Source organism: Rhincodon typus, chromosome 28 (genome assembly GCF_021869965.1).
Source record: "Rhincodon typus isolate 14 chromosome 28, sRhiTyp1.1, whole genome shotgun sequence".
Classification (NCBI taxonomy): domain Eukaryota; kingdom Metazoa; phylum Chordata; class Chondrichthyes; order Orectolobiformes; family Rhincodontidae; genus Rhincodon; species Rhincodon typus.
Window position 1 is genome coordinate 30,201,907 of NC_063359.1, and position 26,026 is coordinate 30,227,932.

The 26,026-nt window shown below is 38.6% G+C and overlaps 2 protein-coding genes across 7 annotated transcripts in view; one reads left to right on the top strand and one right to left on the bottom strand.

The window, feature by feature from the left end:
• Positions 1 to 3,637: 3,637 nt before the first annotated feature.
• gtf3c4 (general transcription factor IIIC, polypeptide 4) lies at positions 3,638 to 22,512 on the bottom strand. 2 transcript variants are annotated; one of them, XR_007265047.1, is made up of 6 exons: positions 22,180 to 22,512; positions 17,564 to 19,378; positions 8,719 to 8,849; positions 7,294 to 7,382; positions 6,918 to 7,101; positions 6,072 to 6,185 (listed from the first exon to the last, which is right to left on the bottom strand). XR_007265047.1 is itself a non-coding variant. In XM_020537383.2 (5 exons), exons 1-5 carry the CDS (start codon positions 22,510 to 22,512, stop codon positions 6,121 to 6,123), a joined length of 2,433 nt encoding a protein of 810 aa, XP_020392972.2. In that variant the 3' UTR covers positions 3,638 to 6,120. The 2 variants fall into 2 exon arrangements, 1 of the variants encoding a protein (XP_020392972.2); XM_020537383.2 differs by lacking the exon at positions 6,918 to 7,101 and having other exon boundaries at positions 3,638 to 6,185.
• A 15-nt stretch (positions 22,513 to 22,527) lies between these two features.
• Positions 22,528 to 26,026, top strand: part of ddx31 (DEAD (Asp-Glu-Ala-Asp) box polypeptide 31) — a 94,039-nt gene continuing 90,540 nt past the window's right edge. Inside the window, exons 1-2 of one of the 5 annotated variants that reach the window (XM_048613525.1) lie at positions 22,528 to 22,644; positions 22,951 to 23,066. In XM_048613525.1, coding sequence (XP_048469482.1) covers positions 22,953 to 23,066 — 114 coding nt within the window. In that variant the 5' untranslated portion in view covers positions 22,528 to 22,644; positions 22,951 to 22,952. Of the gene's footprint in view, positions 23,067 to 26,026 lie in introns of all 5 variants that reach the window. The other 4 variants (XM_048613526.1, XR_007265048.1, XM_048613528.1 and 1 more) reach the window with 4 other exon arrangements.

The following is a 26,026-nucleotide window of genomic DNA, read 5'->3' on the forward strand; positions in this document are numbered from 1 at the left end:
AAACTGCCTGTTCATAGCAACAAAAACAGCAGTTGCTGGAAAAGCTCAGCAGGTTTGGCTGCATCTGTGAAGAAAAATTCAGAGTTAACGTTTCGGGTCTGGTGACCCTTCCTCAGAATTTCTGAACAAGTTCTGAAGAAGGGTCACCAGACCCAAAACATTAACTTTGATTTTTTTCTCCACAGAAGTTGCCAGACCTGCTGAGCTTTTCCAGCAACTTCTGTGTTTGTTCCTCATTTACAGCATCTACAGTTCTTTCGGTTTTTATTTTGCCTGTTCATAGCTTTTGATTCAGTATTACAAACACTGAATAAAAAACATTCTGGAGAAACTCAGCAGGTCTGTAGTGTGTAAAACAAGAGTTAATGTTTCGAGTCTGACATAATTCTTTTTCAAGATTGAAAACGAATTTAGTAATTTACTTGTTTGGCTTATAAACCAGAAATAGTACAATGCACCTTTGAGAAAAGAAATCAAGTACCACATACTAGATATACTAGCGTTGAAGAAAGTACTACATTCAGTACAGTTATTCCAATTGAAGATTGGGATTATATAAAGAAAGATTGAGTAGACTATATTGCCTGGAATCTAGCAGAACAACAGTGATCTCACTTAAACATACAAAATTCCTAAGGGTTAGTTGCTATGTTAGTTACTAGGAACATGCTTCCTCTGGCTGGGGATCCAGAACTGAAGGTCACAATCTTAAAATAAGGAGTCAGCCATTTAAAATTGAGATTAATAGAACATTATTCATTAAAAGAGTTGTGAATCTTCAGAATTTTCTACCCCAAATAGCTGAGGATGGTCAGTGTTGGATATAATCAAGAGAAAGATCAATACATTTTGGATACAAAAGGAATTAAGAATTAGGAGAATGATGAGATAGACCAATCATGATTGTAATGAATGGCGTAGCCGGCTCAATAGGCCAAATGGCTTGCTTCTATTGATATGCTTTTATGTATTCATTTAAATAAGTAGTCTCAACAACTATGCAATCGCCTACAAAGACAAAAATTGTCTCTTTTTCTGTCATTCATAATTCTACTCTATTCCATCACACTTTTATAAAGTCAGCAGTTGCAATGCATTGAATAAAAATCCTTCAATAGGATTCAAAACATTATTTTGATGGTTTTATTTGCAAATGTGTGAAAAAAAGCATCCATAAGGCTTCAGAACAATGTGGGTTTTTATTTCCAATGAAACTGTGCCAACTTAATCATCCCTACTCACCAACTGATTAATAAGAATAAACAATGCAATCATTGATGCAATCAATCAAACATAAAGATGGTGTTAAGATCTAAAAAAGTATTTACATTTTAAATTTTGTTGATGTCTTCATCTCTGATCAGATAAATACAATCTGTGACAGACAAATGCGATAGTCTTCTGAGTGAAGATGTTTCAAACATTGGGAAACTCAGATTTGTTTTGGTGAGCTAATGTTGAGTCTAGAAGGTTCTTCTTCAGAGCTCTGATGAAGAGTCATCTGGACTCAATATGTTAGCTTGCTGTCCCCATGAATGCTGCCTGACTGGCAGTGATCTCCAGCAATTTTTGTTTTCAGTACAGATTCCAGCATCTGCAGTAATTTACTCCTAGATTTGTTTTGGTACTTGGTGATTTAAGTATGTTGTATACTGAATTTACCTTGCATATGTGATTTGCAGATGCAATTCAACTTGTGAAAAATCACCATGTCACTGCTGAAAGATTGTAGAACTCTTCTACTATTAAGGAGTTTTCTTTGTTAAAATGTGGTGGAGCTGGACATGCAAACACAACAATTTATTGCATGGCCAAACAGCTATTATTTATTTTCCTCTCCAGCCAGATAAAATTATATTGCTGAATTAACACTTCTGGTGAGTGTTCTTCCTGGTTGCTGGCTTTGCCTCCTGGTTAGGGGAAAGTTGTACAATCATTAAAACACACTCCAGTCTCACCCAAGTGCCTACTGTTGATGTGTAAGCTTTAATGATGTGTCAGTTGGCACGGCAGTAGTAACTTTACACTATTGTTTCCAACTCAGCTGAGATGATACTTATCTGCAGAGAACAATCTAGTTGATAATCCTATCTGAAGCTAGCAATAGTTTACCATTGTCCTGGCTGGAATCTCAGAGATTGAGAAATCAAGTCTGGAGCTTTTGCCATCTGTACCCATTTTATTTTGCAAAACTGGCAATTAAGAACCACCATTATTTTGCAGATCTTTTGTATTGTAATTTCTATAATGGTCCAATCTAGGAGTCAATTAAACAAAATCTGAGACATGACAGTAAAACAAATAAACGGGGATGAAAAATTACCATACTACCCAAAATGAATTACATTGATATTAGATAAACAAAATTATAATAGATTTTCCTAATAAAATTAACAATTACATTCACTGTAGTTTATGTACTTGAACCACCAAATCACAAGAGGAATGGGAAATTGCAAATAAAGGACAGGATAGAGGAAATCTCTTTGAATTGTCAATGAAAAAAGTTGCAGAGAATCCTCTGATCTCCCAAATTTTTGTTTAGCAGTAAAGCAGATTCATACCTAATGTTGCTTTAAAAACAATTAGCGTGCAGGCCGTCACCATAGGTTACCACAGGACGGACTAACATTAGAGTATTTGACTTTTGAGTATTTTGAAATTCTCCTTTGAACTATTTGACCAATGCTATTCTATTATTGTGCTCAGCTGGAAGTGCATGGTGAGAACTTTTACTGATAAATTATTCTTTCTAAAAGTTGAGGAAGTGCTGAAGCAAAAGCATAAGCACAGGTCATAATTAACGCCCAAAGCAAAATGCCCAGAACAGTGTCATAACAAATGTCAGCTTTTTACTGCAATCACAAAGGGTCAAAGATTTCTCAGCCAGGTTCAGCACTCTAGAGCACCCACAAAAGAACTTGCAGAGATCTCCTGTTGCAAAAATTCCCATTAGTTTAATCAGATTGAAACCATCTTACTACCTTAGTCAATTTTTTTCAGGTCCTGAAACCAAACCAATTCAGCTTAGAGGAAAAAAAAGCTCCTTTACAATATTCCAATTCTCAATGAATAGTTAAAGAGGCTTGTCCACCATTTCGGGGTCAACTGCTATCTTTATGGCAATCATCAAGTACATACAGTTCTGTACAATTTACACTAAAGTTTACACAAAGAACGAATTTTGTTTCATTTTATTGACCTGAAAATAGAATTAAATTCAATCTTCTATTTTATGCAATATTTACAGATTAACAAGGGAAGGTGGCTGTGTGGTGGCAATTTCACAGTAATCCAGAGACTTAGAGTAATGTTTGGGGTTGAGGGTTCAAGTTCTACTATGATTGATAGTAACATTTGAATTCTGCAAAATCTGGAGTTAAAAGCTAGCCTAATGGCAAACATGAAATCATTGTTGATTGTCATTTTAAAAAATTGGTCCATTAATATTCTTTACAGAAGGAAATCTGCCATTTGGTGCATTATTCCCACCAGGGTCAAATATGCTAAAAATCAAGTTTGCATTATTCCATAAGTGATCACAAAGTGGGCAATATGACCAAATGAATCTCTAAAATGGTAAAAGTACCTGACTGTGACCACTATCTAAGACAAAAGAAACTCACGTCAAGTTTCATCAATGAACAAGAATACAAAACGTATTTATTTTAATAAACTGATCCTCCGTGGCAATAACGATTAATTACTAAAATGCAAACTTAAACTATACACCTTTAAAACCAAACACATTCACTCACACATAGGACAGACAGGGCAAATGAGACAAACATTTTTTTTCAGAAATATCATCGTTGAAAAAGATAGGAGAAAAGTACCAAAGTCTATGGATCAGATTTCAAACCCCAAAAGGGGTAGATTGAGATGATTTTCTCAGTTTTTTTTAAAACTTTTTTTCCTACGATACTGTGTTGTCAATTGCAGTATTCCTTAGGTTGGACCCGAGTTAGCAGTTCCTTTTCTAATTTATCTTGCTTGCAGGCTTTGGAGGTCTGCTTCACGACAACTATCCATCCTCTCGGTTCTGTGAAAATCTACCACTTACAACCTATCCATGCGTTGTTGTCAGGCAGTTATGTTTTATTTCTTCCAAAGTCCCTGGGTACCAGCATGTCTCACAAAAGTATCAAATCCAATGTTTTAACTAATTACATGTGTAAACAATAATTGGCCACAGTTCCACAGTTTCTTTGAACTACAAATAAAACCAATCATCCAAACTCCCTTTTTCCAGTTCTGAATTCCAAATAAAATATGCGCTGACCTCACACTGGCTTGGCCTACCTGTGACTCCAGATCCACAGCAGCTGGAGAAATTAGAGGGGATGTAGATTCTGCCTTGAAGGTATACCACTGTTCCTTCACTGGTGCTAGGTCAAAAGTCTCGAACTTTCTACAACCCAAGGACTGCAGCACTTCAAGGCAGCAGATGACTACTATCTTCAAGGGCAATTAGGAATGGGCAATAAATATAGCCAGCATCTTTTACGTTCCATGAATGAATAAAAATGATAGGTTCGAGCTTTTATCTGGAAGCTCAATTGGCGTAGTTTAGCCTGATGGAAACGCTTGCTTTCCAACAACAAAAGGGTCTGCCCTAAATTATTGTTTCTCTTTAAAAAGAAAACATTTTGCTTTTTGTTTCACCGACTGAAGAAATACTTTTCTCCTCAATTAACAGTATTTAGCTGTTGGCTAACATCAGAGCAGCAGGACCAACCAGGTGAGAAGTGTGAAGTTACCCAAATGCATGATATTAGAAGCCCATGGTTGTTACAGGTATATGATGGTGAAGAAAAAAAATAAATGCTCAGTCTTCTTTCTTTCCAAAAGGAATGACTACATGATTTGTATTTCACTATTTGAAATTAATGGCATTAAGTCCATGCAAGCTGTCAAAAACTGATGTACAATAATGAAACTGTGCAACTTAATAGCCTGTGCCATACTTAAAATAAAAAGTGCCCAAGACATTTTCATTTATATTTCACAAGATGGTATATTTTATCCAAACAGCAACAGATTTATTGAGAAAACAATTCTTATTGTACAAAAAAGTAGTTTATCACACTTTTAAGTTGCGTTCACAAATGTACGCAATAGATGTAGTCGTTAAACAAAATTTAAACAAAGCTTTAAAACTGAAAACATACATTAAACAAAGAAAAACAACAGAGAAAGTCTAAGTGACAGTCCGAAACTAGTGACCAACCCACCTTTAATGACGGATACCAATTCTCTGAAGGCCAGTAAGCGTGCTATTGTATTTCGTTTCTCCCAGCCTCAATTTTAAATACAGGGACACTTTACATTATGGCTGCTACTTGCCGAGCTCTAATACAAATCCACACTCCCCACTCCACTCTGCAACCCACATTTTGGGACTTTAATTTCATTGTAAGCCTGATATTTTTGGCATTCATCCGTGGTCAGAGACTTACATTGGAAAAGGTCTATGTACCCTAGCCGCTCTGGATATATGACACAAATCACACATTACTCAAAACCTCTAATGGCAAAGTAATATAAAATTTCATTTTCACGTTGTTCCCACAGGCAACCTTAGAGTCTTGTTTAACTGGTTTTGCAAATGCAAACGTAGGCAAGTGTTTGTCAGAAAATTGTGACACAGGTTAACTTTTAGATCGTTACTTCAATTCATCAAGTGAAAACTTGATCTAGACAGGCATGAACAGCAGCAGTTTGAAGAGATTTTGCCCATTATTCCTTCACTTTCTATGCTGACCATTATGTTCTGCACCCTTATTCTCAGACTGAAATAATAATTTACATTCATTCCTACTCCTGAAGAATTAAGAAAGTAGATAAGAAAGCTTAACATACAGTCCTCTCCATTGCCCTTGGAATTCATGATCATGATGTTGGTGGAAAGGTGCTAAGAACCCTCGAGGTTTTCCTTTAGTGTTTCATAGAACACAAAGCTGCATCTTTGAATGTCTCTAATTATAAGACAATACCACTATTGAATAAACACAATACCCCCCTAACAGAGGAGTCAATATCTTAAGCCTCATCTTCCCAATGCTAAACTTAAGATACAGATGTGCACTCTGATCCTTCGTTCAATGGCTTGAAGGCTTGTCAGAAGAGAGGAGAGTCACAGTACGTACAAGGACTCTGTAGCAGGCGCTTTATCCAATCAGGATCTGGAATATGAGAAACACACTTTCAATAAAAGGTCAATTAAAATGAAGCATCACACCACTAAATAAATTTTGAAATAGAGTGAAATCTGGTTTTGGTTTTCAAACACTGGTGGATATTGAATCTGGGTTATAATGTTTACTTGCCTGAATCCACCACAGTCAGAATATTTCCCATTAAAGTGGTACAATTGACAAAGTTCATTGGTGAAGTGTATGGACAAGATATATTGGACAGTATGTGCATGAATTCAGGTCTTAAGTAAAAAAAAAAGTAAAAGAGCTCACGTGCAGTGGGAATAAACAAATGTTGTGCATCACCGGTTTATTTATACAATGCACTGCATTAATGTTCTTCCATTTGCTTTTTAAAAATAATGTGAAAATTTGCAGAATTTCATTCGTCAGATAATTCAAGATTTATATTAATATTTACATTAATTACCAGCTAAGGATCCATTTTGTTTCAAATGGTTTCATTTATTACTAGAGAAAATTTTCTGGTCATTATTATGTTGCTCTTTGTGGATTGATTGCTTAATTTCATACATTGCAACAGCGACCTTGCTTCAAAACGCACTTAACTAGCTATAAGTTGCTTTGGGATATCCTGAGGACATGAAAGGCACTATATAAATGCAAATCTTTTTATCCTTTGTTCCAAAGCAAGACCGCCAATAGTAGATTAAATGGTTGTTCAGGTCATTATATAGAATATTAATAGGAAGGACTTACAGGCAATGTTGTCAGGAGCTGTCTAACAGTCACAATAATTCGTTATATACAACGCATCTTGGAATGTGATGAAAGCTGTTAAATTAGCGTATGCTTTTTCTTTCTGGCTGTAGTTCAATTTGTATATTGGAGACTGAAATGCGATGAGAAAAGTTCTGCTTCCAACTGCAACACATTTGTTTTCCTGTAACAAGAACAGCACTACCACTCCTCTATCTTTAAGTTCATTACATTACAAGCCTTCTCTGGTCAATTGTGGACTGACACCCAGTAACAAAGTTTAAATTCATGTATCTACATTTATGACATTCAAAAATGGGAGGCTTTAAAATCAGTTCTGTTGAAGGTTTTGAAATTTTCTTTACAAGTAGCTCACCTGAGGGTAAGTGCTGTCGAGCAATGCTGTCTTGTAGCAGACATCTGCGATAGGTCAGACTCTGACAAGCATGGTATGTCAGAACACATCTGTAAATCATAAGCTGTATCATCAAGACTGTCCCTTACATGTACACTGATTATACCTTTAACTCTGCTCCAGTTCAGAAAGCACACAAGATCTCAGTTTAACATGTCATATGAAAAACAGTGCCTCCAACAGTGCAAGGTTCCTTCAGTGTTGCAATTTAGGCTGGTGCTTTAGTGTATGTTAAAGTCCCAGGAGCAGAACCTCTTATATAGGTGGCTGCAGCAACAACAAAAAATGTTCAGGACCATCACGGACTTAATAATTTACTTGATAGGAGACCCAGCCACTAGACTCAATATCCATTTTCCTTCACCACTGAGGGCGCATTATATAAAATAGACTTTAGCAACTCAAAATTACTTCAAAAGCAGCTCCTAGACCCTCATCAAGTAATACCACCCTGACCTGAACATTTCACTTCACTGTCATTGGGTCAAATTCCTGGAATCCATCTTGGGAGTACCATGAGTTCAAGTGTTGCAGCTCAGGAAGATCACCACCACCTCTCAAGCCAACTACCGGATTGTAATCTACGTAGCCTTGTCCGAAACCATTGTTTTAAAATCCTAATTTATAGTGCAAAAGTGTGCATGTCAAAAACCTTAACTGGATTGCTAAGAAATTGTAGGAATAGAGCTAAATTTCTATGAAAATATTTTTCAAAAAGATGGTAATCTGTTCTATCATTCATATTATAAAACTGATTAAAATTGATAAATTATACTTTATAATCTATTGGTGGGCTAAAGGAGGAAATATTCTAACAGATGTGTAATAAATGATCAGGAACATCTTACGCTTGGTCTAAGTGTTATAACTAGCTCAGAAATTCTAGCTTCAGTTATATAAAAACTATTTTCCACATTCCAGTACAGGATTTTGGATTGTTCCATGTTTCAGTCAGATAGTTTGGACTGTGGGTGGTTCAGGTCAAATGGGGTCAAGTGCCTGGTGAGACTGCAGAGAGCTGTGCACAAAACCAGTGACTAGAGTGAAGCCACACTGCAGCAGCACATCAAATTGGCTAAGTGGGTTATTTTCTTAAAAATTTCAATTATGTTAACAAGTCTAATTTCAGGTAGCTATTCTAGTAACAAGGGACAATTAAGCATTAGCTCTGCAGTGGAGGGGGGAAAAATGGTCCTTTACAAGTGTAGTCCAATCAGCACACACAAGAGAATGAAGTTGTCTTAAAACAGAGCTACATATCTGGCTGAAAGTGTTGCAATTGAACTGTGGATTTTAATACATGAATAACATATGCACAAGATGCAAAGGTTAATGGGTTACCCTTATGGGATAGATCCAGTGTCTCCAGCAGCTGATTGTGCTTACCTGTGCCAAATGTGCCCATTGGAGCAGACAGCCTTGCGTCGATCAGTAAATGGTAGAACCTCTTTACAAAGAGAACAGTGCTCAGGAAAGGTCTGTTTAGTCAATTTCTTCAAATTGTGAGAAATCAGGACCTACACCCAAAGGTTGAAGGGGCATGAGGCAGTGTGGAGGAAGAAAAAGCATGCGAGAGAGCAAGCATGGGCAAGAGAGCACAAGACAGAGTGCATGTGCATGGAACAGACAGACAGAGCGCACAAGACGGCAAACATGAGCATGCAAGACAGAGAGAGCATGAACATGAGCACGTGACAGTGTGAGAATGTGAGAGCGCAAACAATAGCATGCAAGAAAGAGAGCACGCAAGAGAGAGCAAGAATGAACACAAGACAGCAAGCCACATATACAGTGGGGGAGCAGGGAGTTGGGGGGGTGGTGGAGTTGGAAAGAGGGAAGAGAAGAGAGAGAAAATGAGGTTAAGTACTTTACACAAAAACAGAAACCCTTACAAAACACAATTTTAACATTTCAGATTCATTGCTTTACTTAAGCAGCTTCAATAAAACAATCCCTTTCTCAGTGCTGTCCAAGAGTTTCCACTTCAAGAACCATCAGGGATCTAGGTGCAAACTACAATAAAGATTACCCATGTTATGGGTTGGGACGCTTCTTCAGAAATGGGGAGGGAGAAGGGAGCTGGGAAATAAATAGAGAGGAGGGGTGGGGCTGGGCAAGGTAGGTGGGATGGTGATAGGTGAGTGCAGGTAGGGAGTGGTGGGGATTGGTCAGTGGGACGGATAAGTGGGAGAGAAGACGGACAGGTTGTGTCGGGTTAAGGAGGCGGGAGGGAGGATTGGTGGTGCTGGGGAAAGGTAGCGGGGGTGGTGATAGGTTGGATGCAGGTAGGGGTAGTGGGGATTAGTTGGCTGGAAGGGTAGGGCGGATAGGTGAAGAAGTTGATGGACAGGTTGTGTCAGGTCAAGGAAGTGGGGATGAGAGAAAGGCTTGGACGTGGGATGAGGCCGCGGGTGAGGATATTTTAAAACTGGTGAAATCCATGTTTAGGCCATCGGGCTGTAGGCTCGGAAGGCGGAATATGAGATGTTGCTCCTCCAGTTTGCAGGTGGTGTCATTGTGACACTGGAGGTGGCCCAGAATGGACATGTCACCTGGCAGGGGGGAAAGAAGAGTTAAAATGGTTGGCGACTGGAAGGTGTTGTTGTTTGTTGCGCACAGAGCGCAGATACTCTACCGAACAGTCTCCAAGTCTACTGTATCCGCTGTTCCCGATGTGGCCTCCTCTACATTGGTGAGACCAAGCTTAGACTTAGACCGTTTTGTAGAGCATCTATGCGCAACAAATATCAACACCTTCCGGTTGCCAACCATTTTAACTCCCACTCCCTGGGTGACATGTCCATCCTGGGCCTCCTCCAGTGTCAAAATGACACCACACACAAACTGGAGGAGCAACACCTCATATTCCGCCTTGCGAGCCAACAGCCCAATGGCCTAAACATGGATTTCACCAGTTTCAGAATCTCCCCAGCCTCATCCCACGTCCAAGCCTTCCTCTCACCCCGCCTCCTTGACCTGACACTACCTGTCCAACTTCTCTCCCACCTATCCATCCCACTGACCAATCCCCACTACCCCTGCCTGCACTCACCTATCACCATCTGACCTACCTTCCCCAGCCCCACCCCTCCTCTCACAATTTATTTCCTGGCTCCCTTCCCCCTCCCCATTTCTGAAGAAGGTTCCTGACATAGTTCACGATATTTCCAAAAGTGGGTTACCTGGTGCAGTTCTATAAATATATCTGAAAGTAGGGTTATCATAAAAAAAGTAATATTTTAACAAGTGACTCATCTACCAATTTTAAATAAATGCAAACGAATTTCAGAAAAAAAGCTACAAAACCATACATTAGTATAAATTAGATATTTTAAAATCAAACTATGGAAAACTTTAAAAGCTATTAAAACATGATTATTACTATTCTTGTACCAAAAACCACCATTTGAGAGGAAATGAGTGCAATTGCTGGAAGGTCACTTTAAGGATTAATTCAATCCAAGCACCATGGATGACTTCTCATGCATGTTTGTTTTTTTTAAAAAGCAGCATAATGGATCATAGAAACTCACTGTGAGCTGGACATTATCAGTGTTCAAAATCCCTTGATATTTTGTACCTGTTTGGCTGATTATGGACTGAAAAATACTATATTGAGAAAGCAAACACAACCTACAGGGAAATCCAGGCCACTGTATTTAAAGGACAGCAATAATGGCATTAATTACAAAAAGCTCAGATTTAACATTTTATAACTGCATGATTGCCTTTTTCTATTTATTAGGAGAATCCTGTTAAACTTGTCATTGGAAAATAGATAATAGGCATAGAAGCAACAGAACAATCCAAGTTGTATTAGTTGCATCATATAATTAACATAACTAATATCTCTTATTGATAAAACAATGTACCATCATCCTTGGCAAAAAAAAGCAAGCTCACCAATGGCTTAATTAATAGATCAGTTAATGAGGATTGATGTACATTATTAACAATGGAATTGTGCAGGAGTACTAACACCACAGTTCAAAAGGAACATCAGAAAGGTACACACCTAGATCCACACCACAGACATAAAGAAAATGAAGACTTAAATCAAAACCTGAAGAAATTCAGTATGTAAACAAGAATGTATCTGAACAGATTTCAAACCTGGTTAATCTCTCTGATGTTAACTTAGAAATCTGAGATGCAAAGTGGAACCAAAGTAGCAGATTTTCCGCACAAGTCAAGGCACATTGCTGGGCCATAGTAGGGACAGTGTATCTAGCCCATGATGTGCCTGGGTGGGAATACTTGAACAATATCTGAAGCAAAAAATGTCAAGAATGCCAGGTTTGGACTGTATGATCTTCCTTCTTAAAACAAGTTGTAAGCAATGTGATTTAAATCAAGGTGAATTTGTACGGATTTAAAGTGACAGTTGATAATAAGCTTATGGAATGTGATGAAACTCAGTCTATTAGACACAATGGAAGTCATGCCGGCATGATCCTTATTCACTGGGAGTAACAAGAACTGGCTCAAGATTCACAGTCACAGGAGGTATAGCTCATCATCTACTTGTGAATCACAAGGGAAGAGGTCAAAGGGTCACAACAAACTGACTAGAAAGTACACGTTTAAGTTAAACCAGGACATGCTGAGATGGAAATGCTTGTGAGCTTGAAGATGAGACAAAGGATTTCAGATTCTGCAATTAACAGAAGGCACTGGCAAAAACAGACCAGCCAACCCATGAAAGAGATGGGATGCCTTCTCTATTTTTATGAAGAAGAGTGCTGTTAGGGTAAAAATGGGCAATCAAATCATGATTCCCATCATCAGATTTTAATACCTGGGGACCTTTCATGGATGAATGATTTTAAATAAAGGAAGTGCACGGACTTAAGATGGCCACAGTGATCATCTGAGCATAACTTGAGTAAGTTCATGAAACAATCAATAAGACCCAGAATGAACTGGAAAAAAACATGCAATCAAAGCAGTCAGTTTCTCAGGTCTTTATGTCTTTAATTACACCTTTCTGGAAGTTTCACATATTGGGATGAAAATTATCCACATTGTTGATTATTCAGTGTCAGACACTAGGGTACACAAGATTATTTCAGCCAAATGATTTATACCTGTGTTTGATGTTGTGTTGTTTACTTTTTTCTTGGGATAAGTATATTATGAAATTCCTTTTACTTTCACTCAAGAAAACTTTGAAATTGGCTGCATAATTTTGAACTACTGAACTGCACATTCAAATGAAGTGTAACATAGCTGTGTACTAAAAAAGAACTGAAAATCTTTATTGTAGTGAAATCGAGGAAGTTAGAAAGACAGGAGGCAATTCGGTTCTCTTCAGTGATAGGTAACAAAAAGAATGTGAGGTTTGTTGACAATGGTTACTTTGGATGTGCCTTTGTTGCTTGTAAAAATCAAACAACTAAGTAACGAACGTCAGGCGTATCTCAGTGTTTACAGGCATATTTTAAACACTTCAAAATAGTGTCCTTACTGACATTCTATCATCCAGCCTTCATTAATATCAATTTGTCTAAAATGCATTTGCCCATATCTTGCCCCACAATAAATCTGCCTCACCTTTGATCACCTACACAGACTCCCTACACCAAAAATCATTCAATTTAAAAGGACAACATTTCAATTTCTGCAACAATCAACTGGATAAGATGTGACAAAAACAAAGTTGCTGAAGAAGGTCAGCAGGTTTGGCAGCATCTGTGAAGGGAAAAACAGAATTAACGGTTCGGGTCCGGTGACCCTTCCTTAGAACTCAACGGAACTGAAACGTTAACTCCGTTTTTCCCTTCACAGATGCTGCCAGACCTGCTGACGTTCTCCAGCAACTTTGTTTTTGCTCCTGATTTACAGCATCTGCAGTTCTTTCAGTTTTTATTTGGATAAATGGGAGTTTAGACTTCAGCTCAGCATCCATTAGCAGCTCAGGATTGCATATGGCCAGATTCAGCCCGATTGTGGCTGGGAAGTTAGGAGAGTTAGCTTTGGCTGTGTAATCCAGTTGAAAATATCCACACCTGAAAATCCTCTAGCAACATTTAAAGAGGGAGGGAAAGATAAATAAAATGGGGCAAAACATTCCCAACTTAAATTTTTCATACCATCATTAGCTAGAAAGCAACAAAACTGATTGGGCTCAAATATCACAAGCTGACAATTATAAAAATATACAAATGTGTGTTCTAGCTAACTTGACATTTCTTGTACTGCTTGTAATTATGGCTTTGAACACACAAAATATTCTGTTAGATTAATTGTGGATCTTCCATGGTATTGTTCACAAGTGAATCAGTTATGCTGTTTTGTTTATTCTTTCATGGATATAGGCATCACTGACAAAATTTCACCAGCTGCCATTGTGAGCTTTGAACCTCTGATTGCTAGTGCAATGACATGGCCACATCTCTTATTCTCCCAAAGGACAAGGAGCATTCATTATACAATATAACGACAAACTACTAAAGTGAGGCTGCTGTCATTGAGCCTAAATAAATCTAACTGCTGTTAAGTAAATGTTGGATTGTTTTACGCAATGGGAAATTGCCAAACATCAGGCATAGTGACATCAACATCTGTTTCTAGAGAAAATTAGGGAGCTGGATCAATCGTAATGTATTTTACATGTTAAATGACAGCTATTGTTTTATAGTTTTGTTACCAAGATGACAGAAATCTCGATTAAACTGTGAATGACCTCTAAGCGTAATGAACAAGTTCTGGTGTTTGCACCCAATTAATTTTTACATTTGTGTGATATCAGGAGTTTCAGAACTTTGAAAGTGAAGTGCATAGATAAAATAACTTTGGAAGTTCACTTTAATTTTGAATGAAAGAGAAGGACCCAGGTTCAAACTAATAAAAGATTATGAATAATATCAGGACTTTCCCCATACTCAAAAGAGGATGGAAAATATGGAACAGATTTTCTGTTAGATCAGTGGAAATTCAAAATCTAGAATTATTCATGTATTAAACGCTACTACAGACTAGAGTGCTTCTTCCTAACTAAGGAAATAAAGTGCTCCCATTTGGTATGCCCAACATGATGCATCTGCACATGTAGTTTAATCGGTGACATCCTGCCATTGGTGAACCACAGAATGTAATGTAAAGGCTGTGTAACTCTTGATGCACTGCCATGTTCTTTTGAACAGATGCAAACCAGAAGTTGTTTTTGCTGTATTTTAAGGCCATCATCTATGAAAAGTTGAATAGTCTCTTCCACAAAATTAAAAGAAAAGCTCCGTGATTGGGTACACGCAGGACATAAAGGGACAGTTATTTCACGGAGATCCGAGTTAGACAAATGCTCCAAAGTTGCACACATGCAGAGCTTCCCCTCTATGCTGCCACTGGCCATAAATACAGCCATAACCAGAAACAATGCCGTTAGAAAATGCTCAAATGTTGCTCATCTACAATTACCTTACACATAGATACAAACTTAATGACAAAAGAGGGCATAACATATCTTTCAAATATATTAGCATAGATTTTGCAGTCAATGGCAATCTAATCATTCAGTATACTTATAGTGACCCAGACTTTTAGCAGGCTTTTGAAGGCAACTCATCAGGAATCTAACAAAATGTGGAGCCACATATTATCTCGGAACTTTAGGAAAAAGAACAAGCAAATGCGTGTCACTCAAACCAATCGGTCTGAAATAATCTAATACGCTAAGGAAATACACAGAATCTAAACTATGAAGCACAACTGAAAACATTTAATTCAGTGAAAACTTAGGTCAAGAAGTGTATTTGAGAGCAAAAGAAACATAAAAGAGATAACTAAGAGAGAAACAGCAAAGAAAATTTGAATCTCCAATAATGATTTTAATTTAAAGGAATAAGACTCCACAATTTTAAATATTATTTATTATTAAAGAGATTGTTTAGTATTAAGATACATCTCTCTTTTAAAAATTAACTTACACTTCAATGGACAAGCCCTAACCTTTTCCAGTGCCTTTAGTCTAGTGAGCAATCCTTCATGTATTTTAATGCTGGGTCTCTTGCCAAGATATTGGTATAGCAAAGCCTGTGTAGGTGCAGGGCAAATCAAACAACAATTACACGACTTCAGTATTTAATTGCACACGAGGACATCAGATGAAGCTGTCAGATTCGTCCCATAATAATTGAGTACCGACAGCCTCACTGTTATTCTTACTACAAAATCTGGATAACACACTCATTCTAGAGACAAAGTTTTAATGTTTAGAGTTAAATAGTATAGTCATGTGTGTACTCATTAATTCATGAATTTCCAGAATTTCATTATGCAAACAAGGAGTAAATTTCTATGCAACTAATGAAATACACAACACATTGCTGCCATATCTAGAGCAATTTTAAAATGTCTTTCTTTTGGGTTTACACAACCAAAGACCATTTACCGTTCCATTTTGTGGTACAAAATAAATAGCCATGCTCTAAAACTGGGAAGCTTTCGTGTATGCACAGCTTTCCAAAAGTTAGAAGGACTTGTCAGAATGCTTCAATTTGAAATGTCACATCTGCAGAAACTCTTGGCCTCAGTTTCACATGCAGAAAAAAAAAGTTCAATTTAGAAACTCAGGATTGCTCAAAGAAAGGCAAATGAAGGAACTTTTTCTCTCTCACCATGACATTGTTAGGATTTGTAGCAGGCTCATTAAATGCTGAAAACACACTAACACCTGCAAGACAGCTGTAAAATGGATGAGGAATCTTTCTGATTTAAATGAATGACAGGTAGTTTGATTTTATTGAAATGTTTTTGTTCTCAAATGTTTAATAGTACCTCATCTCTACACATCCTTTCTCATCTACAAGATGATGATAATTCACTGCTTGCCATAGATGATCCTGCTCCCTAACTCTTTGACTTCACATCAAGGGAATCATTTTCAGAAGGCACTGCGACTAAGGGTTGATAAACATGTTTATATTCCAGAAGAAAGCTTCAAATAAATCCTGGATTCATCTGTAATGACCAAATATGGATATATGGAAAAAGTAACAAATATCCTTCACTACTGAGAATGCTAGAGTGACAGAGGTGTTTCATACACATAGTTGAGATTAAGAATAACTATAAGGTGATAAAATAGTTAAGGATTAACACAGGCAAGTGTGATCCAAGACAAATTGAGTGAATTTAATTATTTTTTTCTTTTACTGCCATTATGTCTGCCTTGTACTTACATTGCATGTTAATTCATCCACTGTCAAGTGCTTCTATTTGTTACTTCTAAATTTCATTTGCCACCTGATTGCCCTCCTAACTGGAAAATTTTGTTTTCGTAAGGGATTGCACACAAGCAACTCAATCAAGATCTAGAAATATTTAATTCAATATAGCAGGTGTATCAAGCCCAAGAAGATACATAAGTATTAAGGGGCAAAGCTTATTTGGAGTCATTTTCAATTGAATTGTTTGGTCAATTAAGTCTCAGTCACTATACTTGCTAGCGAGTTGGGATACTACCAAGACGACTTCAGCAGGCTGAATGAGTTTTACTCATCTCCTACTTCTTGTTTTCACCTTTCTTCTCAGGATGCCAGCAATGCTAGTGAGGCTACATTTATTATCCATCACTTCAATGCATTGAGATTGTGGTGAACTTTAGTTGTCAGGACTCATTAGAAACATAATGACAAGTCACAAATGTACCATAGTGAGATTTGAGCTCTCAAGCCCTGGGTTGCCAGTACTGCGATTACTATCATGTTGCCATTGTTTGCTCTATTGCAAGAAACTGTATTCAAGTTTAAGATATTTGGAAAGCAGCGAAGAATTTTATTTTCTTTTCCTGAAAAAAAAGTCTTGCTCATCAGTAATGGATAAAAATTACAAAAAAAAAAGTGACAGGCAACATTTTGAGTTACTGACTGCACAGAGTTTCTGTCAAAATTATTTTTAGTCTTAACTCAAAAAACCTCTTTTTAAAAAAAAACTTAAATGTACATTCTCAGATCTTTCCAATGAAAAGTAGAGGAATAAAAATACAAAGTGATATATTTAGTGCACATGACAGAGCCATGAAGATCGATGTCCACTTGCACAGATATGTTCCAGTAGCATTCAACATCCCTTGCGATTCCTCCCTGTTGTAAGATGAAGCTACGATCTCCATTCTTCCCATTGGGAATCATAGGTGGCACAGTTTCAATGGACTAAGTGACCACTGCAAAAATAACTTTTCGTGAACAAGGGAAGGTGGAGGAGCAGAGAATTAAATTTAAAGACGACCTACCTTGGCTGTCCTATCATCGTAGCTGGGGTCAGAGGTCAAGAAGTCACAAATGCCTCTGGTTGGAACACTGGTGTTCTCAGTAATCCAGGTGTGAAGGTACACTTCACCCAGAACTCGTTTCATATGTTCACGTGTCAGGTGGAGTTCTACTACTTCAATGTTAGTTTGAATTGCATTCAATTTCTTAGCAATCATCTCACGAATCTGTTCTTCAGTATTGCCATCTTTAGCATCCACTGTCAAATCCTCGCCTTGACTTCCAACCCCTCTGTTTGTTTCAGTACTCTCTGTACTGGTCTTTGCCTCATCTGGCTGTCGATTATTTTCGCTTAACAATGCAGAGTTGTCACAAAGCAAAATTTTTGACTCACAATGATTTGGTCTCCAAAGTGCTTCAGTGGGTGCCTTTTGTAGGGTCTGAAACAGAATCTTCAAGAGAAAAAGTCTTAACCGCCACAAGTAATTAGATGGATTTGTCTGGAGTTTATGGTCTAGAGCTTCATCCAGCTCTGGAGGAATACGTTTTTCAGTCAACACTCGCCAGCGTACAAGGTCAAGTAAGTCCACTTGTTTGAACAAATTGTGAATGGAAGATTCTAAAATTTTAGAAGCTGCTTCTTCTGGCGTTTTTAAAGTTATAAACTGCACCTGGTACGTACGGCTGGCTGGATGGAGGCCATTATTTATACCTTCTGCTGTCACAAGAGCAAGGTATGCATTATTCGGGCTGAGACATATCCCATGAAGTCTCACTGTGCCAATTGATTCTGGTAATTTGATTAAGGTATGATCAAACTTTACTGCTACATCCGTGAAAAGAGGAGTCAGCTTTCGAATGGTTCCATCAACAGAGCAAGTGTAGAAACTTGCAGTTTGTTTGTTGGCTGTCAGAGACACGATGGGAAGAGTGTGGAGGCCTGTCACATGAGAATTGTGAACATTCAGTCCAGCTTTGGATATCAATAGTAAGCACCAGAAAACATAGGTTCCTCTGGCTGCCACAACCAAGCTGCAGCTGCACTTCTGGTAGGGATGGTAGAGCGAGATACATCTAATATTGTGCACAGGTAACTGATCCATCTCTTGCCAAAGAATTACTGGCTGTCGGAGAGTGAAGTAACCTTTCACTGCTTTCAAGTTCACTGGCAGAATCTTAACAGGTCCTTTAGAACTGCCAACAATCAACCCACTCATTTTGCGACTACCATGTTCGTATTCCCACCATGCCAGAACACTTGGGTCATTAATACCTGATTCAATGGTACTGCATGCAATGATAGAATCTTTGCCATGAAATGGGATTTGAAATTGCCATATAACAACATCACCGTTTTCAAGCAGGACAGCTAACAGCACAGTGCCCACGTCTTCACACTCATTGTTGGCTTTTACACGTTGAGTGTTGCAGATACTGGACCATTCCATTCTCACAGGAGCCTGCATATAATGTCTCCTTTGGAATTCAGAGAAATCCTTCAACTCCCCACCCAGATCTGCATCCAAATTCCCGTACTTGTTCTCATACAGCATCTCACCATATACCTCTGTAATATCCAAAGCTGGTGTCCACTGCAACCTGTTCACATTCACCTGGATGGACAGTCTATTATCCAGTGTCAAAGATGCCAATAGACATCTTCCATTGAAGTCACAACCCAAAGGAGACCAGCTGGTAAATTTAAACCCTCGCAATGGCGACAAAGCACCTCCTTCAGGATTAAAGACCCTGTCCATCATTAGTGAATGACTTAGAGTTGGATCTTTTTTGCTCAGGAACTTGTCTTTGCAGCCACTTACTTCTGCCTGAGAGCCAACCTTAAAACACACAAAATATAAAAATTAGTATTTTCTTTCTTTCTGGACGACAATTATTATTTTTGTTAAAATAGAGATCACATGAAAATAAGCATAATTTATGAGTCTATTGTTACTGCCAAATCTTAACACGAGATAATTAGGAGTTGAAAAATATCAGAGATTCAAGTCTCAAGTTCCTTTTGGGGCTTGTTCATTGAAGTGTTGCAATGGAAATGTTTTCCCTTATTAAAGTAAAACCTATGTGAACTTCAGTTTGGAAATGATAATATTGAGTTTAATAAATTGCACCTCTCAAAGAGAAGAGGATAATACCAAACAGGAGACTGGACAAAATAAAGGTGTGAGGAAAGGGCTTGGAAAAGAGTTAAAGTGTTAGGTTATAGAGTCATAAAGATATACAGCATTGAAATAGACCCTTTGATCCAACTCGTCCATGCTAACCAGATATCCTAAATTAAACTAGTCCCATTTGCCAGCAGTTGGCCCATATCCCTCTTAATCCTTCCTATTCATATGCCCATCCAGATGCCTTTTAAATATTGCAATTGTACCAGCTTCCACCACTTCCTCTGGCAGCTCATTCCATACATGCACCACCCTCTGCGTGAAAAAGTTGCCCCTTAGGTCCCTTTTAAGTCTTGCCCCTCTCACCTTAAACCTATGCCCTCTAGTTTTTGACTCCTCCACCCCTGGGAAATGTGCTTATCTATTTACCCTATCCATGCCCCTCATGATTTCATAAGCCTCTATAAGGTCACCCCTCAGCCTCCAACACTCCAGGGAGAATAGCCCTAGTCTATTCAGCCTCTCCCTATCACTCAAACCCTCAAACTTTGGCAACATCCTTGTAAATCTTTTCTGAACCCTTTCAAGTTTCATAACATCCTGCCCATAGCATCAGACTAGAACTGCATGCTGTATTCCAATAGCGGTCTAACTAACGTCATGTACAGCCGCAACATGACCTCCCAACTCCTATACTCTCCTACGAACACTGACCAATAAAGGCAAGCATACCAAACACCTTCTTCACTGTACTATCTACTTGCAACTCTACTTTCAAGGAACTATGAACATGAACTCCAAGGTCTCTTTGTTCAGCAACACACCCCTGGACATTACCATTAAGTATATCAGCCCTGCCCTGATTTGCCTTTCCAAAATGCAGCACATCACATTTATCTAAATTAAACTCCATCTGCCACTCCTCAGTTCTTAGGACATTTTGAAAGAAAGTAGAACTGTAACGAGATAGTGTCTTAAAAAAATAACATTTGACAGTGGAGCAGACAGCAAACAGTGAACCTATGTTGGAGACTTGGGGATGGAACACAAAGCTAGAAGTATTAAGGTGAACCATAAATGACAGGAGACTGAAATCTACAGAAACTTGGCTGGGATGGAAATGCTAGAGGTGTAAGTTTTAGGTTTCTGCCTGTCAGGAAATCCAGTCTAGTGTCTGTACAGATGAACCTAGCCCTGCTGAATGACTCCAAACAACAAAAAGAAGTCATAAGTAAAATCTTACATGTATACTGCAAATTACATCTCCAATATATATCACCATAACGTTATTATATGAACAGCAATAGACCATACATTTCACATTTCAACAAGATCATTGATTGGCATTCTAATTCCATTCAGATGTTTTGATCCACATCCCTCAGTTAGCAAAACTAAAGATCAGACTTAAAGTGACTAATTGAATGGGCATCTGATATTTGTTACAGTGTCTCTCATGCTTCTACCACCCATTGCCAGAAATGTTAAACCTGCTGTTTGAATGACCTGGTTCTGATTTTTAAGGTGATGTCCCTTTGTATTAAGATTCTCTTGTTAATGAGAAATGTTTGTTGCCATTTACCTGATTAATCCCTTTCAAAATCCTAAAACTTCAATCACCCCTTACCCTATTAGAGAGAACGGGAGCCTGGTCATGTAACTTCATGTTATAATTCAATCCTTGGAGAACTAATAACATTCTGGTGAACCTGCACTTCAGTCCTTTTAAGTCCAATGTCTCCTTTAGAAGATATGGTGCCCAGTTTGGTGTGATCTGAAATCTTAAGATAGATATCTATTTACAGTCATTCGAAATCAAGACCCTTTCCTCCAACTAATAACAATGAAAAATCGATAGGATTAATTCACACTGTTCTGGCATCTGGTTATAGCATACAGGTAGTCAAAGAGAGGCATAACCATAAAAAATATCTTTCCTGCATCTAGTTCGGCAAAGCAAGTACAGTGGAAATAAAGTATTCTTGGACTAGCCACTAACCTCTGGCAAAAAAAACAAGTTTTGTCAATGTACTGCTAACTGTGTCATGAAAGTATTCAAACTTGTGATAGCACTCTGTAACCGCACAGCTCTTTGAAACAAAATTCAAATAAAAAACAAAGCTGAGGCAATTTTTGACAACTGCCACTCAAACACCATTCAATTTTCTCAGACAACAAGGCGTAGAGCTGGATGAACACAGCAGGCCAAGCACCATCATAGGAGCAGGAAGGCTGACGTTTCGGGCCTAGACCCAATCGTTTTCTCATTGTCCTGTAGGAATTCAACTAGCAGTCCAAAATCTGGGGTCTATCACATTTCAAATCAGTGCACAAGTTCGATGAGCTTGGAAAATTGTCAGTCTTAAAAATGCTTTTCAGGAGCTTTTCCTAAAAAAAAAGAACAGGATGATCAAGTGGTGCATCTGACAGGGGATGCATTAACTTATCTACACGGGAATCCAGAGAGCTTGTCGGGTGTTACTGATTTGTTCGTATGTCACGGAGGGATTTACCTTGAGGGAGCAGCTCTGACTGGGTGCTGGGACCGAGGTCCTGTGGATCACCATGTCCAGCCCGTTGTTGTGGATGTCGCAGATCTGCTCCAGGACGTAGATGTTTTTGCCGGTGGTGATGGAAAGCCGGTTGTCCTCAGACCAACTGAGCGGCTCGGGCCCGCTCACCGGGTACTGCAGCTTAATACTGGGCTCCCGCTTGCTTGTCAGAACCGCCCTACCGCCGGCCGGACTGCCGGCGCTCTTCCTCTTCGCGGAGGCCGCAGACAACGCCGCCATCTTACCCAAGCCCCACCCCCAAACCCGCGGCTTCCGGAAATGACACTGTAACATCGCGACCGTCGACAACGAAAAGTCCCCCCGCCTCAAAATCTTCCCTTAGTAACCGGGCTGCCTGACCATATTGCCTGATACTACTGACCAATTAGAATTTTAAATATTTCGGCTGGAAAGGCCGATATGTCTGTGAGGAAACACTCTTAGAATTTACTGAAAATAATCGGAAGGAGAGAGCCCCTTTGTCCACTTTTTTGTTAGATAGGAGTTTATTACTTTATAGTCAATCTGATTCGAAGAATAAAGCTTCCATGTAATTATTAGGAGTAAAAGAGGCTGTCGGTTTACAGTCATTTTTAAACCCGTTTTTAGGCGGCCGTTTGGTGGTAAAGCCCGGCTCCTCACGTGTAGTCTCTGTGGAAGTTGGAGCTCCTGGAGTTTGTCAGCAGTCGGCGTTCAAACTTTAATTTGGGTTGTTTTTAAACTTAATTCCAGACATGGCCGAAGATGGTGGATTAATGTTAAATGTTATTAATGACCCCGGAGCCCCATTTCTCAGTCGAAGGAAGAAGGTTTATCAGCGCAAGGGCTCGAGAGATGCGGAAAGTCGGGTAAGGTGCTTTTCCATGTGAATTATGCAGAGCATTGACTGAGCACTTTGTCAATGTTAAGGATTGATATTGATCCAAGTAAGGGATGGTGAGGGGAAATAAAAACCTCGAACAACCGCAGATGCTGGAAATCAGAAACAAAAAGAAATTGGTGGAGAGCAGGTCTGGCAGCATCTGTGGATGGAGATAAAACAGAGTTAACTTTTTGAGTCCAGTGACCCGTCTTCAGATGTTCTGAGATCTTCTTCCAGCGATTTCTGTAAGTGGTGAGGTTGGCCGTTGTGAACTACAGCGGAAAGTTGAAGTGAAGAGTACTTTATTCGTAACGAACGAATCTGTTGATCGCAAGAAGGTATCGTGTCTGACTTGGATGTTTGTTTTTGGTAACAGACAGCTATGTGATAGCATTTTATGCTTTTTTACCATATTTATCAATGAAAATTAGCCCATTCACCAAGTACATCCGGAAACTCCTGTTGTTGCTACATCTTTTTTATTCTAAACTGATTTTGCTTCTGCTACTTTAATACTTTATTTTGGTTGGAAGTCCCTTCCGATGGTTAAACGCCTGCTTTGTGAAGAATGTCCTGATATTGTTAAACTTTGCCCACTTATTAGTTTGAGTTCATAACTCATTTGCTTCTATATTTTAAGCTGGTTATAACATTTTCCACTTGTGATGTACTTGGTGAATGGGCTGACCTGCAGCCATAACATTTCTTAAGAAATCTTTCTGCATGACTAGGCCTCCTTTCTAGCTGAGTAGCCCACATCTTTCCCGATTTTCTTCATAACTCAGCCTTTCAGATGCCAAACATGATTTGGGAAGTACAGCTGTGGTGGCTCTCCTCGACACTAGCCCAGTGTCAATATGAAATGATAATTACAACATTGGAACTCATTGGTTTGCATTTGAATCAACAATGTAGAGCATATTCTGTACTGTTTTGTCTTTTTTTTAAAAAGATGTGTCTCTCAGGTACAAGGTTGGAGTGCTTTGTTTGAGGTTTTGTGTGACCTGAGCAGTCTCCTTCGTCTCCTTCCTCTCCTCCTCTTCCATTGTTTTGGCTCAGTAGACAAGTGTTGGCGTTGTCGATCGTAGCTGTACGTTGTACGAACATATTGTGGTGACTGAGGCTCCTCACTTTCAATTTCATTGGGTTTCAGTATCCAAGTCACTGATGTAAGTTAGAAGTTATAATGAAAGAACTTGCATTTAAATATGACTTCCCATGATCAAAGAACATGGCAAATGCCTTATGACCAATTAAATTTCTAAAGTGGAGTTACAGTCATAATGTGGAGGAAATGACAACTAATTTGTGCTCAGCAAGGATAAATCACCAAATAATCCATTTTACTTATGCTTAGATGATAAATACTTAGCATTTAGTCTAATATTGTTTGGTTAGTAGGAGCCACTTAGATGCATACAAAAGCGTTTTGTAGATTTCTACATTTAAATTATTAGCAGTCTTTCTGACTGAGTGGGAATGAGCATTACATTGCTTGTGCACAAATGGGGAAATTAAATTTATCAGCCAGCTACTTACTTTAATACAGATGTTTTTCAAAATTACTGATGTTACAATTTGCTTTTCATTAGCACAAGTTAATGTTTGTCCAAATATTAGAAAAAAACCCTCTTAATTTATGTAAAAGAAAGATAGCAAATGGAGCAATGAACACCAAGCTTAACTTTTTAATGACTGGGGATCTGAAATGATAATTGTGATATTGTCACTCATTGGTGTGCCTCTGAACCAATTATGTAGAATACATTCTGTACTGCTTTGTGTAAAAATGCAAAAGGACCACTCATTTGGTAGTTATGGTATTTGGGGAGAAGAGAGCAGAGAACAATCTCTTAATTACTGTTTGAGAAGTTTGGTGTGGTTTGTAGTTGTTATGATTTAAGATATAAACATTCAATTACCTCAACATTCCTGGGTATAGGGTCCTTGAGCGAGACAGAGGAGGGTGTAAAAAGGGTGGTGGGATAGCACTATATTAATTAAGGAGTTAATTACCGCAATAAAGAGAGATGATATCTTAGAAGGGTCCTCAAACGAGGCTTTGTAGGTAGAACTTAGGAATGTTAAGGGGGCATCCACTTTACTGAGACTGTATTATACACTCACAATTATTCAGCAGGAAATAGAGGAGCAAATATGTAGGTTCACAGAGTTGTGTCAGAATAATAATTGGGTATTTATACTAGGGCATTTCAACTCTCCCAGCATAGTGCTAAAGATTTAGAGAGGGCGGATTTCTTGAAATGTATCGGGATGCTTTTTGTATCAATATGAAGAAGGCCCAACGAGGGACAGCACAGTGCTGGATCTGCTTCTGGGGAAAGAAGCCGCATAAGTGGTCGATGTGGCAGTGGGGGAGCATTTTAGCAATACGACCACAACATGGTATGGTTCAAATTTGTTCTAGACAAGGAAAGTGATGGCCTGCAAAAGATGGCTTTTGATTGGGGTAAGGCAGACTTTATTAAAATAGAGCAGGATCTGGCCACAGCTGACTGAGAACAGCTCCCTATGGGTAAGTCTACAGCAGAGCAGTGAGGTCATTCAAAAAGGAGCTGGAGAGAGCATAGGTCGAACAGGCATCATTTAGAGGGAAATGTAGAAGTAATAAGTTCAGAGAACCTGGGATGTCGAGGACAATTCAGGACTGGATAAGGAAGGAAAGGGTTTTTAGCAAGTCCAAAGGGAGCAATTCAGCTGTGGTCTTGGAGGAATCCAAGAAGTGCAGGGGAGAACTTAAGAAAGCAATTAGAAGAGCAAAAAGGGGCCATGAAAGAGGACTTGTGAACAGAATTTGAGGAGAATCCTAAAATGCTTTATAAATACATCAAAGGGAAAAGGTTAACCAGGGAAAGAGTACGGACCAAAGGGACAACCTTGTGTGTAAAGCCATGGATATTGGAACGGTGAAATGAAAAATTCTCT